At 54.8% G+C, this 21,897-nt stretch overlaps 1 protein-coding gene across 1 annotated transcript; it reads right to left on the bottom strand.

Annotated features, from left to right (window-relative positions):
* Positions 1 to 73: 73 nt before the first annotated feature.
* On the bottom strand, positions 74 to 17,823 carry ENGASE (endo-beta-N-acetylglucosaminidase). Its single transcript, XM_038741929.1, is given in 16 exon segments — positions 74 to 236; positions 466 to 635; positions 856 to 969; positions 1,888 to 1,923; positions 1,925 to 1,993; positions 4,280 to 4,318; positions 4,320 to 4,370; positions 4,372 to 4,416; positions 4,418 to 4,448; positions 7,378 to 7,526; positions 8,723 to 8,880; positions 10,078 to 10,226; positions 11,191 to 11,270; positions 11,272 to 11,393; positions 13,819 to 13,886; positions 17,756 to 17,823. Coding segments are annotated over 16 exon segments (1,509 nt in total). The 5' UTR covers positions 17,821 to 17,823.
* Between the last annotated feature and the right edge of the window lie 4,074 nt (positions 17,824 to 21,897).

Here is a 21,897-nt window from a genome sequence, read left to right as displayed (position 1 = left end):
CCTTCCTCCCTCCTCCCCCCCCCCCATTTCCCCCCCCCCTTTGCCCTGGGGCCCTTCCTGGGGAAGGGGGGGTTTACCTGCGGGAGGCCCCGGGAGCAGCGTCCGGCGGTGGCAGGGGCAGCGCGTCACCTGCCAGGCCCAGGCTGAGGCTGACGGAGACGGGAGTGGGGCCCCGGGGTCTGTAGACCAGGGACAGGTAGAGCAGTGGGGGGGCCGCCAGCTGCAGGGAGAACAGCCTGGGGGGGGACAACAAGAGAGACACCACCCGTGAGCCACAGCCCCCTGCCCCCGCCCAACCCTCCCCCTCTCCTCTACAATGGAAAGTCGCAGTGGGCAGGCGCCGTGTCTGTTGCTCGTTCTAGCGTTCTCTCCCAAGTGCTTAGTCCAGTGCTCTGCACCCAGTAAGCGCTCAGTAAATACAACCCAATGAACGAACGCACGACCCCCCACCCTCCGCACTCCCACCTGATGGCCACGTCGCCGGCCTGGTCACCGTCGGGGTCCCAGGGGGGCAGCCATCCGTCAACGAGCAGGCAGCTGCCGCCGGTCCACGCCTCCTCCAGGCAGCAGCGGGCTGGGCCAGCACTCGGGGCTGCCCTGGGGCCACAGGCTGTCAACTCAGAGGCTGCGGGTACCTGGGCGCTCAGGTGGACACCAACGGCCCCCCTTCGCCCACCTCCAGGCGCCACACGACAAGATCACGACCCGACCCCGGTCCGGGTACGAAGGGGGCAGAGAGGGCAGACTAGTGGAGTCAGCGTGGGGCGGGTGGGAGGGCAGCACACCACACCTGTCCCCTAGGTAAGACTAGGCACGGCTGGGCGAGGCCGTGTGCCCAGGCAGAAGGAAGCTGACCAGGGGCAGGGCGCTGACGCTGTGCGTCGACAGGTGCCTGCCGCAGCAGTCCCCCAGAGAACCTGCACCCACAACCGGGGCCAAGGCCCGAGGTCCGTCAGGGGCCGGCCGGGGCTGGGGGGGGCCGCCCCCGCCGGGGTTTGAAAGCCGTTGGAAAGTCCCAAGTGCTTAGTACAGTGCTCTGCACACAGTAAGCTCTCAAATACGATTGAATGAATGAATGAATGGGTGAAGATGGCCGTCAAGGAGGGAAGAAGCGTGCGTTTGTTGGTGTCAGATAATTAATAATAATGATGGCATTTATTAAGCGCTTACTATGTGCAAAGCACTGCTCTAAGCGCTGGGGGGGATACAAGGTCATGAGGTTGTCCCACGTGGGGCTCACATCTCATCCCCATTTTACAGATGAGGGGAACTGAGGCCCAGAGAAGTGACAGATGTGGGGGCGTGTGAAGCGACTGTTTGACAATGTTCCTTAAGGACAGGGTGGGACTACCTGTTGTCCTCTCTCAAGCGCTCAGCACAGTGCTCTGCACACAGTAGTCTGTCAGCTCCTTGACGGGGGGCGGGGGAGAGTGTCTACCAACTCCGCTGTCCCCCTCCCAAGTGCTGGGCCCAGTGCTCGGCCCATAGTAGGCTGCACACGGTAGATGGGTAGGGATGGTGCCACCAACTCTACTGTCCTCTCTCAAGCGCTCAGTACAGTGCTCTGCCACCCCGTCCTCGCCTGTGGATGGCTCGGGTGGAAAGAGGCACAGGCTTTGGAGTCAGAGGTCGTGGGTTCAAATCCCGGGCTCCGCCAATTGTCAGCTGTGTGACTTTGGGGCAAGTCACTTGATTTCTCTGGGCCTCAGTTCCCTCATCTGCGAAAATGGGGAATGAAGACCGTGAGCCCCCCGTGGGACAACCTGATCACCTTGTAGACTCCCCAGCGCTTAGAACAGTGCTTCGCACATAGTCAGCGCTTAATAAATGCACCATTATTATTATTATGTGGATGCCCAGAGCCCGCGCTGCGCCCCGCGAACCCACCTGTCCTTGGTTACGGAGGAAGTGGCTTCTGTCCAGGACACTCGTAGACCCAGCCGGGGGCGAACAGAGCGGCCGAGAGCTTGTGTTTCCGGATCAGCGCCAGGGACTGTGGCCGAGGAGGAGGAGGAAACGGGGGGAGGACGGTGAGGTGAATTGGGGGAGGGGGTCCCTCACCAAGGTACGTCCCCGTCCTCCCCGCCCCCAGCAAGACCGAAGGGCCGGAATCCTCCTCCGGCAGCTTCCCGGGCCGGCCACGACAGGACGCCGCGAGGGAGGCTGGGCCGGAGATCACGATCTAGAGACGGTGTCTTCTACTCTAGCCAACTCTCCCCGGCTCTGTACCCAGAAGACTGTAATCAATCTATCAAAATGGTACTTACTGAGCGCTTACTATGTGCAGAGCACTGGACTGAGCGCTCGGGAGAGTCCAAAACAACAGAATCAGCAGGTGGCGTTTTCCCGCCCCTAACGAGCTTACGGTTTTAGAGGGGCTAAAGAGACAGACGTTAAAATTAATCCTTTATAAACTATAATTTAAAGGTCCGTAAGTGCTGTGGGGTTGAGGGTGGGGATGAACAGCAAATGCCCAAAGGGGGAGATCCGAGTGCAGGGATGACGCGGAAGGAAGAGGGAGCCGGGGAAAAGAGGGTTCGGCGGGGAAGGCCTCCTGGAGGAGATGTGACCTCGACAACGGTTTTGAAGGTGGACAGAGGCATCATCATATCAATCGTATTTATTGAGCGCTTACTATGTGCAGAGCACTGTACTAAGCGCTTGGGAAGTACAAATTGGCAACATATAGAGACAGTCCCCTACCCAACAGTGGGCTCACAGTCTAAAAGACTGAGGCAGTGAGGGAGTTCCAGGGGAGGGAGAGGGACGTGGGCCGAGACAGACGAGCTCGAAGCCCAGTCAGAAGGTTGGCATTTCAACTTGTGTGCTTAGTACAGTGCTCTGCACACAGTAAGTGCTCAATAAATATGATTGAATGAATGAGAGGGGCAAAGTATGCAGGCTGGATTGGAGTAGGAGGTAAGGTAAGAAGGGGGGGCGAGCTGATTGAGGGCTTTAAAGCCGACGGGTGACGGGCTTCTGTTTGATGCGGAGGTGGAAGGGCAAACCCCTGGGGGGTTTTGAGGACGAGGGAAACGCCGGACTGAAAGGTGTTTGTAGAGAAATGGTCTGGGCAGCAGAGTGAAGTATGGACCGAGGCGGGGAGAGACAGGAGGCAGGGAGGTCAGCAAGGAGGCTGATGCGGACGGGGATAAGCGCTTGGATCAGTGTCGGTAGCAGTTTGGATGGAGAGGAGAGGTGGATGTTAGTGATGCGAAGGTTGAACCGACGGGATCTGGCGACAGATTGAATGTGTGGGTTGGATGAGAGAGGAGTCGAGAATAACGCCAAGGTTACGGGCTTGTGGAGACAGGAAGGATGGTGGTGTCGTCTACAGTGATGGGAAAGTCAAGGGGAGGACATGGATTTGGGAGGGAGGATCAGGAGTTCAGTTCTGGATGGGAGGATATCCAGAAGGCAGGACGAATTGCGGGACTGCAGAGAGGGAGAGAAATCAGGGCTGGAGATGGAGATTTGAGTACCGTCCACATAGAGGTGGTAGTTGAAGCCATGGGAGCGAATGAGTTCCCCCCGACGGGGTGGGTTGTAGATGGAGAATAGAAGGGGACCCAGAACTGAGCCTTGAGGGACCCCCACACCTAGGGAGTGGGAGGCGGAAGAGGAGCCCCCGAAGGAGTCTGAGAATGAGCGGCCGGAGAAATAGGCGGAGAACCAGGAGAGGACAGTGTCAGTGAAGCCCAGGGAGGATAATGTTTCCAGGAGAAGGGGGTGGTCCTCAGCCCGAGGCAGCTGAGAGGCCGAAGAGGATGAGGATGGAGTAGAGGCTGTCGGATCTGGCAAGAAGGAGATCATTCGTGACCTTAGAGGGGGTGGTTTCTGTGGCGCGAAGAGGCAGAAACCAGATTGGAGGGGTTCAAGGAGAGAACTGGAGGAGAGGAAGTGGAGATGGTGGGTTTAAATATCTCTCTCAAAAAAGTTCAGAGAGGAAGGGTGGAGGGAGCTGTGGAGTCAAGGGAGGGATTTTTCAGGATGGACAGACATGAGCGTGTTTGAAAGCAGGGGGGATGAAGTCGCTGCAGAGTGAACAGGTGAAGATGATGAAGGGTCAAGGAGGGAAGAAGAGAGAGAGCGAGTGTGTGGTGAAGCGAGTGTTTTAAAAAATTCTTTAAGGACTGGGTGTACTTATTCTACTGTCCTCTCCCAAGCTCTCTGCCCTTGGTAAGCGCTCAGCGAGTTCCTCCGCTCGCACGTAGGCGGTTGCGGCGGATGGGGAGGAGGAGGTCGGGGCCGGTCGGGAGGGAGGGGCGGCGGGGCCCACCTTGTCGGTTTCGAAGCGCCCTCCCACGACGGACCCGCGGGGCGAAGACGTCGACGCCCACGTAGACGTCCTGGGGCCGGGTCCCCGCGGCCGCCGCCGTGGCGCTCCAGGTGCTCCTCCCGCCAGTTGTAATTGGTGGAACAGCCCGTCGCACGCCTCGAAAAACACCCTGCGGGGAACCACCAGGGCCAGGGGAAGTGCAGGGGCAGCGCCGGGGGGGCCGAGAGGCCGCGGACCGCCATCCACCATGTACGACGACCGGAGTGCATCCACTCGGCGGCCTCCTGGGCATCGGGGCCACTGGGCTAGGGCCCCTCCTCTGTGTCAAGCACTGGGTTAGGGGCCTCGTGTGAGTCAGGGCAGTGGGCTAAGCACCTCCTGAAGGCCGGGCACTGGGCTAGGCGTCTCCTGTGAGCCAGGAACTCAGCTAGGCGCCTTTCTGTGGATCGGGCACTGGGCTAAACACTCCTGTGGGCCTGAGCTCTGGCTAGCACTAGGTAAAGGGAGGGGCTCCAATACAATCAGGTCGGGGCCCAGTCCCTGCCCACGGCGGGCTTGGGGTCTGAGGAGGGGAGGGAGAATCGCGTTAAGGGCAAGGAACGTATGTACCAACCCTGTCGCGTTAGAATCTCCCAACCACTTAGTTCAGTGCTCCGCACACAGTAAGCACTCAATAAATACCACCTGGTTGATTGGCTGTGAGCCCACTGTTGGGTAGGGGACTGTCTCTATATGTTGCCAATTTGTACTTCCCAAGCGCTTAGTACAGTGCTCTGCACACAGTAAGCGCTCAATAAATACGATTGATGATGATGATGATGATGATGTGGGCAGGGGAACATGTCTTTAAACTGTGCTCTCTCAAGTGCTCAGGTCCGGTAAGGGCTCAATAAATGCCACTGATTGACAGATTGATTTTGCAGAAGAGGAAACCGAGGCCCAGAGAGAGCAAAGTGACCTGCCCGATGTCACACAGCAGGAATTAGAAACCCAGGTCTCCTGCCTTTCCGATCGATGAATGGTATTACTTGTATGCCGAGCACTGTATAAGCGACTGGGAGAGTCCCCTGCAGTGGAGCTCACCAGTCTAGAGGGGGGAGATGGACCTTAAAATAAACGACGGGCAGGGGAAATAAGAGAGCGTAGGGATACGTATGTAAGTGCTGTGACACGGGCGGAGAGGGAGGAGAGGAAATCAGGGCTCAGTCAGGGGAGGCCTCGTTGGAGGAGACGGGATTTTAATAAGGTTTGGAAGGTGGGGCGAGGGGTGGTGTGTAAGGGGTCGGCGACGAGAGAGGTGAGTGAGATGGATGGGCAATGAGTAGGTGGGCATCAGTGGAGCGAAGTGTGCGGGCTGGATTGGAGCAGGAGAGCAGCGAGGTGATGTAGGAGGGGGCGAGCGGATCGAAAGCTATATAGCCCCCGGTGATGAGTTACTGTTGGATGTTATATGTTGCCAATTTGTACTTCCCAAGCGCTTAGTACAGTGCTCTGCACATAGTAAGCGCTCAATAAATACGATTGTTGATGATGATGATGATGTTGGATGAGGTGGTGAGTGGGCGACCGCTGGAGGGTCTTGAGGAGTGGGGAGACGTGCCCTGAACGTTTTTGTGGGAAAACGATCCGGACAGCAGAGTGAAGTATGGACTTGGAGTGTGGGAGAGGCAGGAGGTGGGGGAGGTCAGCGAGGAGGCTGGTACGGTTCTGGGCTCCCTCCTATTTAAACTGTGAGCACCTGATGAGGTGCTTAGCACACTGCTTGGCCCTCAATAAGGACTTAACAGATATGACAGTTGTCATTATAATGCAGTTGTCAAGGCAGGATAAGTGCTTAGCCTAGAGGGTGAAATGGAAAAGCACTCAGAAGGGCTTAGAGAAGCAGTGTGGCCAAGCGGGTAGAGCCCGGGCCTGGCGGTCAGAAAGACCTGGATTCTAATCCCAGCCCCACCGCTTGTCTGCCGTGTGACATTCGGCAAGTCACTTCACTTCTCTGTGCCTCAGCGACCTCATCTGTAAAACGGGGATTAAGACTGTGAGCCCCATGTGGGACATGGACTGTGTCCAACCTGATTAACTTGTTTCTACCCCAGCCCTTAGTACAGTGCCTGGCGTATTAGTGAGTGCTTAACAAACACCATTTTTTAAAAAGAAGCGCTTGGATCGGCGTGGCAGCAGTTTGGATGGAGAGGGTGGATTTTCGTGATGTTACGAAGGTAGAACCAACAGGATTTGGTGACAGACTGAATTATGTGGGTTGAATGAGAGCGAGAAGTTGAAGATACTGCCAAGGTTACAGGCTTGAGGGACAGGGAGAACAGCGGTCGTGTCCTCAGTGGCGGGAAAGACAGAGGGAGGACAGGGTTTGGGTGGGAAGATGGGGAGCTCTGCTTTGGACGTGCTCGGTTTGAAGTGTCGGTGGAGTAGAGAGAACGTGAAGGTAGGAGAAGATACGAGACTGAGGAGGAGGAGGAGAGAGATCAGGGCTGGAGACGGGCGATTTGGGAATCGTCCTCGGAGAGATGTAATGCCAGACTGCGGAGGAGGAGAGAGGTCAGGGCTGGAGAGGGAGATCTGACACGGTGGGTGTAGATGGAGAACGGAAGGGGGACCCAGAACTGAGCCCTGAGGGACTCCCCACAGTTAGGGGATGGGAGACGGAGGAGGAGCCCGCCAAAGAGACTGAAAATGGACCCGCCAGAGAGGTAGAAAAGTACTCTTGCCACCTGGCCACTGCCACTTCCCCTCTCCTCCAAGAAACCTTCCTAGATTCACTCGTCTGGGAACAGCGTGTGTCCGTCCTGAATGCCTGCCCCCAGCAGGCCCGCCACAGGACAAGGGGGTGAACGCTTCACGTCCGCCCGGGCCGTGTGCCGACACCGTGGGACCCCACAGTTGCAGACCGGCCGTCCTGGGGGGCGGGGGTGACGCGGAGGGGGTGCCCACATTGGCCTCTCCGCCCCCCCCGCCAGCAGGATGGTCGGCCTGGGACCAAGCCTGGTAAACGCCTGCGCTTATCTGCAAGGTCGCCTTACTTAGACTCTGAGCTCCCAGGGCCAGCCGCAGGCCTGCTTCGCCCCCCGTGCCCCGGCGCTCACCTGTTTTTCTCATTCAGCTCGTCCTGCCACTTGAGCTGCCCGCCCTCCACGACGCTGTCGTACCAGAGCACCAGGCTGCCGGGCACCTGCCGGTGCAGCTCCTCCGTGAGGTACCTCAGGAAGCGGGGCGCGTTGTTCACGGCTGCTGCCTGCCGGGGAGTACGAGGAGGGGGGGTCAGGCCGAGGATTGGGGGGCGGCAGGGGGACGGAGAGAGGGGGCCAACCGGGCGAGGGGGCGGACAACTGTCTGGCCGAGCAGGCGAGGGGCCATCTGGGCATGGAGGGATCGTGTCTGCTCACTCTATTGGACGCTCCCAAGTGCGCAGCCCACCCCTCTGCACATGGCAGGTTCTCAGCTCCTTCAGGGCCAGGATCGTGACCCCACTGTTGGGTAGGGACTGCCTCTATACGTTGCCAGCTTGTACTTCCCAAGCGCTTAGTACAGTGCTCTGCACACAGTAAGCGCTCAATAAATACGATTGATTGATTGATTGATTTACGCTCTTGGACTCTCCCAACCTGTGCGGCTTAACGGACAGAGCTTGAGCCTGACAGTCAGAAGGACCTGGGTTCTGATCCCGGCTCTGCCACTTATCTTCTGGATGACTTTGGGCAAGCCCCTTCACTCCTCTAGGCCCGGTTACCTCATCTGGAAAAGGGGGCTTGAGGCTGGGAGTCCTATGATGGGACAGCGACTGTGTCCGACCCGCTTAGCTTGTATTTACCCAGCATTTAATACAGTGGCTGGCCCCTAATAAGTGCTTAATAAATAGCACGTTATTAGTTATTTAATAATGATGTTGGTATTAAGTGCTTACTATGTGCAAAGCACCGTTCTAAGCGCTGGGGGGGATACAAGGTGATCAGGTTGTCCCGCATGGGGTTCCCAGTCTTAATCCCCATTTTACAGATGAGGGAACTGAGGCACAGAGAAGTGAAATGACTTGACCAAGGTCACCCAGCTGACAAGTGGCGGAGCCGGGATTAGAACCCATGACTTCTGACTCCCAAGCCCGGGCTCCTTCCATTGAGCCACGCTGTTATTTCAGATTGTCAGCTACTTGAGGGCAGAAGTCACATCTACTCACTCTACTGGATGCTCCGAACTGTTCAGTCCAGTGCTCTGCACGCAGAAGACTGTAAGCTCTAGGCTGTAAGCTCACTGTGGGCCAGTACATGTTTATAGTTGAACTGGACTCTCCCAAGCGCTTAGTACAGTGCTCTGCACACAGGAAGCGCTCCATAAATGCCAGCGAGGGGCTGTTGGATTGAGCGGCGGCCGGAGGGGCCTGGCTGCAGGAATTGGGGAGGGGTCGGTGGGGGCAGCGTGTCGGCGGTCACTCACGGTCAGTACGTTCTCGATGTTGACCAGCCAGCCATCGAAGCGGAAGAACTGGGCGATGCGGGCCAGCTGGTCGGCCACGGCGCAGAAGGTGGCCTCGGTGCCCCCCAGGAACGCCTCGCAGATGCTCGCTCCCTCCGTCCACTCGGTGATCAGGGTGCCTGCCGGACGGCGGGGATCGTCAGAGTTATAATAATCGTGGTATTTGTTAAGCGCTAACTATGCGCCAGGCACTGTACTAAGCACTGGGGTGGACACAGTGTTGCCAACTTGTACTTCCCAAGCACAGTAAGCGCTCAATATGATTGATTGATTGTTTACAGTGCTAACCTTCTGTGCCTCCATCGTCTATCTCGCCGCCGACCCCTAACCCAAGTCCTGCCTCCGGCCTGGAACGCCCTCCCTCCTCAGATCCGACGGACAATGACTCTCCCCCGCTTCAAAGCCACCTCCTCCAAGAGGCCTTCCCTGACTAAACCCCCCTTTCCTCTTCTCCCACTCCCTTCTGTATTGCCCTGACTCGCTCCTTTGGTTCTTCCCCTCTCCCAGCCTCAGGGCCCTTATGTCCGCATCCTCATTTATTTATTTCTATTAAGGTCTGTCTCACCCTCTAGACTGTAAGGTCGATGTGGGCAGGGAATGTGTCCGTTTATTGTCGTATTGTCCTCTCCCAAGCGCTTAGCGGAGTGCTCTGCACAAGGTAAGCGCTCAATAAATACAGCTGAATGAATGAATACAAGATAATCAGGGTGGACACAGTCCCTATCCCACAAGGGGCTCACAATCTGCATCCCCATTTTTCAGTCAGGGAACTGAGGCTCAGAGGAGTGACGTGACTCGCCCAAGGCCACCCAGCAGACGAGTGGCAGAGCCAGGATTAGAACGCTAGAGTGCTATTTATTAAGCGCTTATTATGGGCCAGCCACTGTATTAAATGCCGGGTAAATACAAGATAAGTGGGTTGGACACAGTCGCCGTCCCATCATAGGACTCCCAGTCTCAAGCTCCATTTTCCAGATGAGGTAACCGGGCCTAGAAGAGTGAAGGGACTTGCCCAACGTCATCCAGAAGATAAGTGGCAGAGCCGGGATCGGAACCCAGGTCCTTCTGACTGCCGGGAACGCCTGAGCCACCCCGGGGAGACCAGAGTTCTGCCTTCGCCAGGGCACCAAGGCACCCCCTCTTCTAGACTGTGAGCCCGCTGTTGGGTGGGGACTGTCTCTATATGTTGCCAGCTTGTACTTCCCAAGCGCTTAGTACAGTGCTCTGCACATAGTAGGCGCTCAATAAATACGACTGATTGATTGATTGATTGATTGAGCCCTCCTCGGGGTGGGAGGTCCCCGGCGGCAGCTCACCCAGGACGCTGACTCCGTGCTGGTGGGCGGCGCCGGTCCAGCCCACGGGCGGGATGGTGAGCAGGCGGTGGCTGAAGTAGACGAAAACGTCGATGTGCTGCCAGTGGTAGAAGACGTAGGGGTCGGGGGTCGCCGAGCCCTGGATGAACCTGGAACGCGGGCGGGGGGTCAGGGGGGATTGCCGGCCCCGGGACCCCTCGCTACCCCCGCCCACGGACCCGAGACCCCCCGGGGGAGGAGTCCGTGCTACAGCCGGTGCCTTGCCTGTGTATACATGTATATATGGTTGTACATATTTATTACTCTATTTATTTATTTTACTTGTACATATCTATTCTTTTATTTTGTTAGTACGTTCGGTTTTGTTCTCCGTCTCCCCCTTTTAGACTGTTAGCCCACTGTCGGGTAAGGACTGTCTCTCTATGTTGCCAACTTGTACTTCCCAAGCGCTTAGTACAGTGCTCTGCACACAGTAAGCATTCAATAAATACGACTGATTGACTGATTAATTGATATACACTGTAAAGCCATGCCCCCCGCTTTCTTCAACTTGGAGGTAGAATGTTAAAAGACTGAACGAAACTGATTTGGGGTACATTTGGTTTCTCCCCCGTTAAGTGGGTATTTCCAAGACTTGACCGTTTCTGATGTTGGTGGGATAGACAGGATGGTTTTTAAATCTTTCTCCAATCCTGTAAAAACTTAGAAGGCTCAGGTCAGTGTGATTTTCTCATCTATCTAGTACATATTTATTACTCTATTTATTTTACTTGTACCTATCTATTCTATTTATTTTATTTTGTTAGTATGTTTGGTTTTGTTCTCTGTCTCCCCCTTTTAGACTGTGAGCCCACTGTTGGGTAGGGACTGTCTCTATATGTTGCCAACTTGGACTTCCCAAGCGCTTAGTAGAGTGCTCTTCACACAGTAAGCGCTCAATAAATACGATTGATTGATTGATTGATTGCCCGGCCTCTACCGACAATCCACCTCTGCCGAGGCATTCTGACCCCATCCTTGCCCGGACAGACGCCTCTGGGGCTGGCAAGGGGGACCCCCCCCCCCACCACCCCAAGTCCTGGATGCCCCCCGAGGGCGGACCGCCTGCCTCACCGGTCCTCCAGGTAGCCGCCCATCATGTCGTGGCACACCAGCGTCCGGGGTCTCCCGCTGTGCAGCGGGGGCTGGCGGGGGGGCCAGGGGCACGTTACAGATGTTGAAGGCGTCTTCGCTCGTCGGGGTCCAGGACAACACCTCCTCCAGGGAGGAAAAGTAGAAGCTGATTGGCTCGGTGGTGTCTCTGTCGAAGTTTCTCGCTGCGCAGACGACAGAGGGAGAGGTAAGGGTGAGGGCCCCGGGCGTGGTAATGGCATTTATTAAGCGCTTACAGGGGGAGGAGCACTGTACTGAGCGCTGGGAGACAATACATGGGAACCCCTCTATCCGATCACAACCTCCTCACCTACTTTCTCCCCAGTGCATCCCCTCCCCGCGAATGATAATAATAATGATGGCGTTTATTAAGCGCTTACTATGTGCAAAGCACTGTTCTGAGCGCTGGGGAGGTTACAAGGTGATCAGGTGGTCCCACGGGGGGCTCACAATCTTAATCCCCATTTTACAGATGAGGTAACTGAGGCCCAGAGAACTGAAGTGACTTGCCCCAAAGTCACACGGCTGACAGCTGGCGGAGCCGGGATTTGAACCCGGCAAATCTGTCCTGTTCCCCCGCAGAGACCTCAATCTTTGGACCCCATCCAATCTTCTTAAGTCATCATGCCCCATTTAGCCTCCCTCCTATCCTTCCTCTCCAAACTTTTTTGAGAGAGATGTTTACACTCCCCTTCTAGACTGTTGAGACTCTCCCCCTCGTCCCCCTCTCCATCCTCCCCATCTTACCTCCTTCCCTTCCCCACAGCACCTGTATATATGTATATATGTTTGTACATATTTATTACTCTACTTATTTATTTTACTTGTACATATCTATTCTATTTATTTTATTTTGTTAGTATGTTTGGTTTTATTCTCTGTCTCCCCCTTTTAGACTGTGAGCCCACTGTTGGGTAGGAACTGTCTCTATATGTTACCGACTTGTACTTCCCAAGCACTTAGTACAGTGCTCTGCACACAGTAAGCGCTCAATACGATTGATTGATTGTTGGGTAGGGGACCATCTCTATATGTTGCCAACTTGTACTTCCCAAGCGCTTAGTACAGTGCTCTGCACACAGTAAGCGCTCAATAAACACGATTGATTGATTGATTACACTCACCGTTTCCACTTCCTCACCTCCAATTCTCTCCTTGAGAACCTAACTTCTGCCCCCTTTACTCCACAGAAACCGCCCCCTCTAAGGTCACGAAGGATCTCCTTCTTGCCAAATCCGACGGCCTCTACTCCATCCTGATCCTCCTCGACCCCTCAGCTGCCTTCGACGGTGAGGACCACCCCCCTCTCCTGGAAACATTATCCCTTCCTCGGTTTCACTGACACTGTCCTCTCCTGGTTCTCTGCCCATCTCTCTGGCCGCTCATTCTCCGCCTCTTTCGCGGGCTCCTCCTCCGCTTCCCACCCAACTGTGCGGGTCCCTCAAGGCTCAGTTCTGGGCCCCTTCTATTTTCATCATCAATCGTATTTATTGAGCGCGTACTGTGTGCAGAGCACTGTACTAAGCGCTTGGGAAGTACAAGTTGGCAACATATAGAGACAGTCCCTACCCAACAGTGGGCTCACAGTCTAAAAGGGGGAGACAGAGAACAAAACCAAACATACTAACAAAATAAAGTATATAGAATACATATGTACAAGTAAAATAGAGTGATAAATATGTACAAACATATATGCATATAAAATATATATATATATACATATATATTTTCCATCTACACCCACCCCGTCGGGGAACTCATTCGCTCCCAAGGCTTCAACTACCACCTCTGTGTGGATGATGCCCAAATCTCCGCCTCCAGCCCTGATTTCTCTCCGTCTGCAATCTCGCGTTTCCTCCGGCTTCAAGACATCTCTACTTGGATGTCCCACCATCAACTCCAACTAAATATGTGCCAAACTTCTCACTGTGCCTCCATCTTCTCTCTCTCGCTGCTGACCTCTCCTCTAGCCCAGAATGCCCTCCCTCTTCACATCTGACAGACCACCACTCTCCTCATCGTCAAAGCCTCACTGAAGGCACATCTCCTCCCCCTTAACTCCCCTCTCCCTCGGCCTCAGAGCTCTTATGTCCATTATCCATCACTGATTTATTTCTATTAATGCCTGCCTCCCCCTCTAGACTATAAAGCTTGATGTGGGCAGAGAATGTGTCTACCACCTCTGTCGTATTGACCTCTCCCAAGCACTTAGTCCACTGCTCTGCACACAGTAAGCCCTCAAAAAATACGATTTATTCTATTTATTTTGTTAATATGTTTTGTTCTCTGTCTCCCCCTTCTAGACTGTGAGCCCACTGTTGGGTAGGGACCGTCTCTAGACGTTGCCAACTTGGACTTCCCAAGCACTCAGTCCGGTGCTCTGCACACAGTAAGCGCTCAATAAATACGATTGAATGAATGAATCGATTGTTAGACCCAGTCCGTCGGGTTCAAAACCTAAGACGAGGGGGTGGTTCTTGAGTACTTTGCCTCTCTCAGGGGGGCAGAAAGAGAGGCTGTGGAGGGAGGGGAGGGAAGGGGGGGCATCGGTCTGTGTATCTAACGTCTTCCCCTCTCTCCCCAACTCACCTGGCAGGGGGGCCGGAGAGATGACAACCACGTCCTCCACGGCCGCATCTTCCTGGCTTTCTTCGACCCTGAATAAGGAAACGAGCACACATAAAGGCAGTCGGTCAGTCGATGGTATTTACGGAGCACTTACTCTGCGGCAGAGCACTGTACTAAGCCCTTGGGAGAGTCCAGTAGAACAATATGTCGGACGACTTCCCTGCCCACAGCGAGCTGACAGGCTTGACGCTAAGCGTCGATCTTATGACCTCTGTGGGTTTTCCCCCTCTCTCAGGAGTGTGTAATCACTGGGGTATTCGCTCAGCGCTTACTATGTGCCACGCGCTGCGCTAAGCGCTAGGGGAGAATCGAGAACGTCAGGCCGGACCCAGCCCCGCGGGCGGGGAGGGAGGATGGGGCTTTAAACCCACCGTACAGATGAGCAAACAAGCGCACAGGAGGGTATGAAAATGAGCGAGACTTCAAGGCCTCACGGGCCCTGGGGGGAGTAGGAGGACTTGGGTTCGTATCCTGACCCTGCTGCTTGCCAGCTGTGTCACCTTGGGCAAGTCACTTCTCTGGGCCTCAGGTCCACCACCAACACCCGTCTCCCCCTGTGAGCCCGCCGTTGGGCAGGGGCCGTTTCCATATGTTGCCAACTTGTACTTCCCAGGCGCTTAGTCCAGTGCTCTGCACACAGTAAGCGCTCAAGACAATTGAATGAATGAATGAACATCTGTTTTCCGTCCTAGTTGGACTGTGAGCTCGTGAGGGATAGGGACTGTGTCGCATCTGATTAATTTGTTATCTACCCCGGCACTTAATAAGCACCATAATTATTATTATTATTTTTATCGTAAGGGCCATGGGGCTCGGGGAGGGGTGAATTAAAGGTGCAAGGGTGACGCGGCTTCGATCTATCCCAGCGTCTGGCTCATAGCAAGTGCTTAATAGGCGCCGATCCTCCCTGCCTCGGCGTCTCCCTGGCTGAGTCACCCCGCTGGGCCGCGGCGTGCCAGGCTGGCCGTGGCAAAGACGGTGCCCCCCAGGCGTCTGGGCGGGGGGGAGGAGCAACAAAATCCGGAGGAATGGATGAATGGGGGCTCACAGTCTTCATCCCATTTTGACAGATGAGGAGACTGAGGCCCAGAGAAGTGAAGTGACTTGCCCAAGGTCACAGGGGACGAGTGGCAGAGCCGGGATTAGAAATTTTATTCGGTTAATATGTTCCGTTTTGTTGTCCGTCTCCCCCTTCTAGACTGTGAGCCCGCCGTCGGGTAGGGACCGTCTCTAGATGTTGCCAACTTGGACTTCCCAAGCGCTTAGTCCAGTGCTCCATACACAGTAAGCGCTCAATAAATACGACTGAATGAACTTGGACTTCCCAAGCGCTTAGTACAGTGCTCTGCACACAGTAAGCGCTCAATAAATACGATTGAATGAATGAATGGGACTAAAAATACAGCTGCCGTCTACACCCCGCGGCAACCCAGAGATGGGCACAAGCCGCAGTGGGGGCTCAGGATCAGGTCGCCTAACCCGTACCCGGGCCCCGCGGGCACTGCCCCGGAGCCCCCTGCCCTCCCTGAGCTGACTGGTACAGAGAGAAGACCTGGATGGGTAGGGAAGCGGAGATTAATAATACCACTACTGAGACGCTCTCCTCTAATAATAATAATAATGGCATTTATTAAGCGCTTACTATGTGCAAAGCACTGTTCTAAGCACTGGGGAGGTTACAAGGGAATCAGGTTGACCCATGGGGGGCTCACAGTCTTCATCCCCATTTTCCAGATGAGGTGACAGAGGCCCAGAGAAGTGAAGTGACTTGCCCAAAGTCACACAGCTGTCAATTGGCAGAGCCGGGATTTGAACCCCTGACCTCTGACTCCAAAGCCCGGGCTCTTTCCACTGAGCCATGCTGTTCTATTCCCCCACCCCCTCCCCCTCCCATTCCCCCTCCCCACCCCCTCCCCCTCCCGTTCCCCCTCCCCACCCCTGCCCCCTCCTCTCTTCCCCCTCCCTCTCCCCACCCCTGCCCCCTCCTCTATTTCCCCCCTTCCTCCTCCATTCCCCCCTACTCCCCCTCCTCTATTTCCCCCCTCCTCTTCCTCCTCCATTCCCCCCCTACTCCCCCCTCCTCTATTTCCCCCCTCCCCCCCTTTGCCCCCTCCTCTATTTCCCCCCTCCCCCTCCCCTATTCCCCCTCCCCACCCTTGCCCCCTCCTCTATTTCCCCCCTCCCCTCTTCAGCGTGGCTCAGTGGAAAGAGCCCGGGCTTTGGAGCCAGAGGTCACGGGCTCAAACCCCGGCTCCGCCAATTGTCAGCTGGGTGACTTTGGGCAAGTCACTTCACTTCCCTGGGCCTCAGTTCCCTCACCTGGAAAATGGGGATGAAGACTGTGAGCCCCCCCGTGGGACAACCTGATTCATTCATTCATTCATTCGTATTGATTGAGCGCTTACTGTGTGCAGAGCACTGGACTAAGCGCTTGGGATGTACAAGTCGGCAACATCGTAACCTCCCCAGCTTAGAACAGTGCTTTGCACATAGTAAGCGCTTAACAAATGCCATCATTATTATTATTATCATTATTATTCCCCCTCCCCTACCCCCCCACCCTTGCCCCCTCCTCTATTTCCCCCCTCCCCCCCTCCTCTATTTCCCCCTCCCCACCCTTGCCCCCTCCTCTATTTCCCCCTCCCACCCTTGCCCCCTCCTCTATTTCCCCCCTCCCACCTTTGCCCCCTCCTCTATTTCCCCCCTCCCACCCTTGCCCCCTCCTCTATTTCCCCCTCCCCTTCCCCACCCTTGCCCCCTCCTCTATTTCCCCCCCTCCCCTCCTTGCCCCCTCCTCTATTTCCCTCCTCCCCTCTCCCCCTCCCCACCCTTGCCCCCCTCCTCTATTTCCCCCTCCCCACCCTCGCCCCCTCCTCTATTCCCCCCCTCCCCCTCCCCACCCTTGCCCCCTCCTCTATTTCCCCCCTTCCCTGCTCCCCCTCCCCCCCCTTGCCCCCTCCTCTATTTCCCCCTTCCTCACCCTTACCCCCTCCTCTATTCCCCCCTCCCCCTCCCCCTCCTTGCCCCCCTCCTCTATTTCACCCCTCCCCTCTTCCCCCTCCCCACCCTTGCCCCCTCTTCTCTTTGTAGCCCCCCCTGCGCTTAGAACAGTGCTTCATTCATTCATTCCGTCGTATTTACGGAGCGCTTACTATGGGCAGAGCACTGTACTACGCGCTTGGGAAAACGGGAAGCAGCGTGGCCCAGCGGAAGGAGCCCGGGCTTTGAAGTCAGAGGTCATGGGTTCAAATCCCGGCTCCGCCGCTTGTCCGCTGTGTGTCCCTGGGCGACTCACTTCACTTCTCTGGGCCTCAGTCACCGCCTCTGTAAAATGGGGGCGAAGACGGCGAGCCCCGCGTGGGACAACCTGGTCACCTTGTAAATTCCCCGGGGCTTAGAACAGTGCTTTGCACATCATCAGCCGTATTGATTGAGCGCTTACTGTGTGCAGAGCACTGTACTAAGCGCTTGGGAAGTAAAAGTTGGCAGCGTTGTACATTGCACATAGTAAGCGCTTAATAAATGCCATCATTATTATCATTATTATTATTTCCCTCCTCTATTTCCCCCTCCCCTCCTAGCCCCCCTCTATTTCCCCCCTCCCCCCCGCTGCCCTCCCCCAATTCCCCCCTCCCTCACTCCCTCCCCCCAATTCCCCCCTCCCTCACTTCCTCCCCCCCAATTCCCCCGTCCCTCCCTCCCCCCTCCCTCCCATTCCCCCCTCCCCAATTCCCCCCTCCCTCCCTCCCCCTCCAATTCCCCCCTCCCTCCCTCCCCCTCATTCTCCCAATTCCCCCCTCCCCCTCATTCTCCCAATTCCCCCCTCCCTCCCATTCCCCCAATTCCCCCCTCCCTCCCCCCCATGAGCCCCCCCCGACCTCTTCCTCCTCCTCCTCACCTCCTCCTCCTCCTCCTCGACGGCCCGAGGGTCGCTGTCCCCGCGGCGGCGCCTCCGCCCTCCATCCGCCCCCCCCGACACTTCCCCGTGGTGGTCCTCGTCCTCCTCCTCCTCCCCCCTCCCCCGTCACGTGACGGGGGGGCCGGGCCCCGCTCCGGCCAATCACCCCGCGCGGCTCCGGCCCCGCCCACCTGGCGCCCGCCAATCGGGAGCCTCCCTCGCGGGGCCGGAATGGGTTTCCTCGTGCCGGCCGGCCGGGTGGCGGGAAAGCCCCGAACGGACTCCGGATGCCGCGGGGCTGGATCGGACTGCGCAGCCGCAGCTGGGCCCGGGGCCCGGGGCCCGGAGTCCGGATCGCACCTACATCTGGAACGGAGTCCGGGGCAGCGTCCTAAGAACACTAATGATTGATAAATGCAGGATTTTAACCGCTTCCTCTGGGACAGCCGCTGTTCTAACAGCTGGGGGGGTTAATGATAATAATAATAATAATAATAATGATGGCATTTATTAAGTGCTTACTAATAATGGCAATAATTAGTGGCATTCCCCCTCTATAATAATAATCCTCTCTTCCTCCCTTCAAGGCCCTACTGAGAGCTCACCTCCTCCAGGAGGCCTTCCCAGACTGAGCCCCTTCCTTCCTCTCCCCCTCTCCATCCCCCTCGCCTTACCTCCTTCCCTTTCCCACGGCACCTGTATATATGTATATATGTTTGCACATATTTATTTATTTATTTATTTTACCTGTACATCTCTATTCTCTTTATTTTATTTTGTTAGTATGTTTGGTTTTGTTCTCTGTCTCCCCCTTCTAGGCTGTGAGCCCACTATTGGGTAGGGACTGTCTCTATATGTTGCCAACTTGGACTTCCCAAGCGCTTAGTACAGTGCTCTGCACACAGTAAGCGCTCAATAAATACGATTGATTGATCCCCCCGCCTTACCTCCTTCCCCTCCACACAGCACCATAAATTCCATCATTATTATTATTATTCCCCCTCCCCACCCTTGCCCCCTCCCCTACTCCCCCTCCCCACCCTTGCCCCCTCCTCTATTTCCCCCCTCGTGAATGATTCGTTCATTCAATCGTATTTATTGAGCGCTTACTGTGTGCGGAGCACTGTACTAAGCGCTTGGGAAGTCCAAGTTGGCAACATATATGTATATATGTTTGTGCGTATTTATTGCTCTATTTGTTTATTTTATTTGTACATATTCATTCTATTTATTTTATTTGGTTAATATGTTTTGTTTTGTCGTCTGTCTCCCCCTTCTAGACTGTGAGCCCGCTGTTGGGTAGGGACCGTCTCTAGATGTTGCCAACTTGGACTTCCCAAGCGCTTAGTACAGTGCTCCGCACACAGTAAGCGCTCAATAAATACGATTGAATGAATGGCATTTATTAAGAGCTTACTATGTGCAAAGCACTGTTCCAATCGTTGGGGAGGTTACAAGGTGATCAGGTTGTCCCATGGGGGGGCTCACAGTCAATCCCCATTTTACAGATGAGGTCACTGAGGCCCAGAGAAGTGAAGTGACTTGCCCAAAGTCACACAGCTGACAAGTGGCGGAGCTGGGATTTGTACCCGTGACCTCTGACTCCAAAGCCCGGGCTCTTTTCCACTGAGCCATGCTGCTTCTCTTGTCTGTTTACAAACAAATTCATTCAATCGTATTTATTGAGCGCTTACTGTATACAGAGCACTGTACTAAGCGCTTGGGAAGTACAAGTTGGCAACATATAGAGACGGTCCCTACCCAACAGTGGGCTCACAGTCTAGAAGACGGGTGGGCCATAGTCCCCGAATCACGTGGGGCTCCCAGTCTTCACCCCCATTTTCCGGATGAGGAAACTGAGGCCCAGAGAAGTTAAGTGACTTGCCCAAAGTCACACAGCTGACAAGTGGCGGAGCGGGAATTGGAACCCAGGTCCTTCTGGGTTAAGAGAAGCAGTGTGGCTCAGTGGAAAGAGCCTGGGCTTTGGAGTCAGAGGTCACGGGTTCAAATCCTGGCTCCGCCAATTGCCTGCTGTGTGACCTTGGGCAAGTCACTTAACTTCTCTGTGCCTCAGTTCCTTCATCTGTAAAATGGGGGTTAAGACTGGGAGCACGCCCGTGGGATAACCTGATCACCTTGTAACCTCCCCAGTGCTTAGAACAGTGCTTTGCACATAGTAAGCACTTAATAAATGCCATCATTATTATTATTATGATTATTCTGACTCCCAAGCCGGGGCTCTGTCTGCTAGGCCATGCTTTTGCTAGCGCTTAGAGCAGTGCCAGCGCTTGGAACAGTGCTTGGCCCATAGTAAGCGCTTAACAAATACCACCACCATCATCATGTGGAACCGAGTGTGGGGCAAGATGCAGAGGTGGGGGGCTCTCCCACTCCAGCCCCGCCGGCACACTTCGCTCCTCCAACACCAACCTTCTCACCGGACCTCCATCTCATCCCTCTGGCCGCCAACCTCTCGCCCACATCCTGTCTCTGGCCTGAAACATCCTCCTCATATAATAATAATAATAATAATAATAATTATAATAATAATAATGGCATTGATTAAGCACTTACTATGTGCAAAGCACCGTTCTAAGCACTGGGCACTGTTCCAAGCTCATATCCAACAGACGACTCTCCCCCACTTCAAAGCCATCTCCTCCAAGAGGCCTTCCCAGCCTGAGCCCCCTTTTTCCTCTCCTCCTCCCCATCCACAGTCTTTTAGACTGTGAGCCCACTGTTTGATTGATTGATTCCTCCCTTCAAGGCCCTGCTGAGAGCTCACCTCCTCCAGGAGGCCTTCCCAGACTGAGCCCCTTCCTTCCTCTCCCCCTCGTCCCCCTCTCCATCCCCCCATCTTACCTCCTTCCCTTCCCCACAGCACCTGTATATATGTATATATGGTTGTACATATTTATTACTCTATTTATTTATTTATTTATTTATTTTACTTGTACATTTCTATCCTATTTATTTTATTTTGTTGGTATGTTTGGTTCTGTTCTCTGTCTCCCCCTTTTAGACTGTGAGCCCACTGTTGGGTAGGGACTGTCTCTATGTGTTGCCAATTTGTACTTCCCAAGCGCTTAGTACAGTGCTCTGCACACAGTAAGCGCTCAATAAATACGATTGATTGATTGATTGATCCTCCCTCCCTACAGCACACCTGTATATATGTTTCTACAGATCTATTACTCTATTTTACTTGTACATATTTGCCATTCTATTGATTTTGTTAATGATGCGCACTTAGCTTTAATTTTATTTGTTCTGACGACTTGAGACCTGTCCACATGTTTTCTTTTGTCATCTGCCTCCCCCTTCCAGACTGTGAGCCCGCTGTTGGGTAGGGACCGTCTCTAGATGTTGCCGACTTGCACTTCCCAAGCACTTAGTACACTGCTCTGCACCCAGTAAGTGCTCAATAAATACGACTGGATGAATGAAGAAGCCGTCCCTGACTAAACCCCCCCTTTCCACTTCTCCCACTCCCTTCTGCGTCCCCCTGACTTACCCTCTTTATTCATCCCCCCCTGGCAGCCCCTCACCACTTATGTCCATAACTCTCATTTATTCATCTATATTAATGTCTGCTTCCCCCTCTAGACAGAAAGCTCACTGCGGGCAGGGAATGTGTCTGCTTATTGTTACTGAGTAACAATAAGCGCTTAGTACAGTGCTCTGCACACAGTAAGCGCTCAGTAAATACGATTGAACAAATACGATTGAACTGAGTACTCTCCCGGGCACTCAGTACAGTGCTCTGCACACAGTAAGCGCTCAATAAAGAAGCAGAGTGGCTCAATGGGAAGAGAACAGGCTTGGGAGTCAGAGGTCATGGGTTCAAATGCCGGCTCCACCAATTGTCAGCTGTGTGACCTTGGGCAAGTCATTTAACTTCTCTGTGGCTCAGTTACCTCATCTGCAAAATGGGGATTGACTGTGAGCCCCACGTGGGACAACCTGATCGCCTTGTATCCTCCCCAGCGCTTAGAACGGTGCTTTGCACATAGTAAGCGCTAAATAAATGCCATCATCATCATCATCATCACGACTGACTGAGTCCAGGCCCAGAAGGAGAAGCCCCTGGTGCCACCAGGTAAAACCAAGGATGGAGTCCATGCTGGAGCCGTGCAGAGCCA

This window comes from Tachyglossus aculeatus, unplaced genomic scaffold, assembly GCF_015852505.1.
Source record: "Tachyglossus aculeatus isolate mTacAcu1 unplaced genomic scaffold, mTacAcu1.pri SUPER_34, whole genome shotgun sequence".
NCBI classification, from domain to species: Eukaryota; Metazoa; Chordata; class Mammalia; order Monotremata; family Tachyglossidae; genus Tachyglossus; species Tachyglossus aculeatus.
The sequence above is the reverse complement of the archived record's forward strand: the minus strand, read 5'-3'. Positions and strand labels throughout refer to the sequence as shown.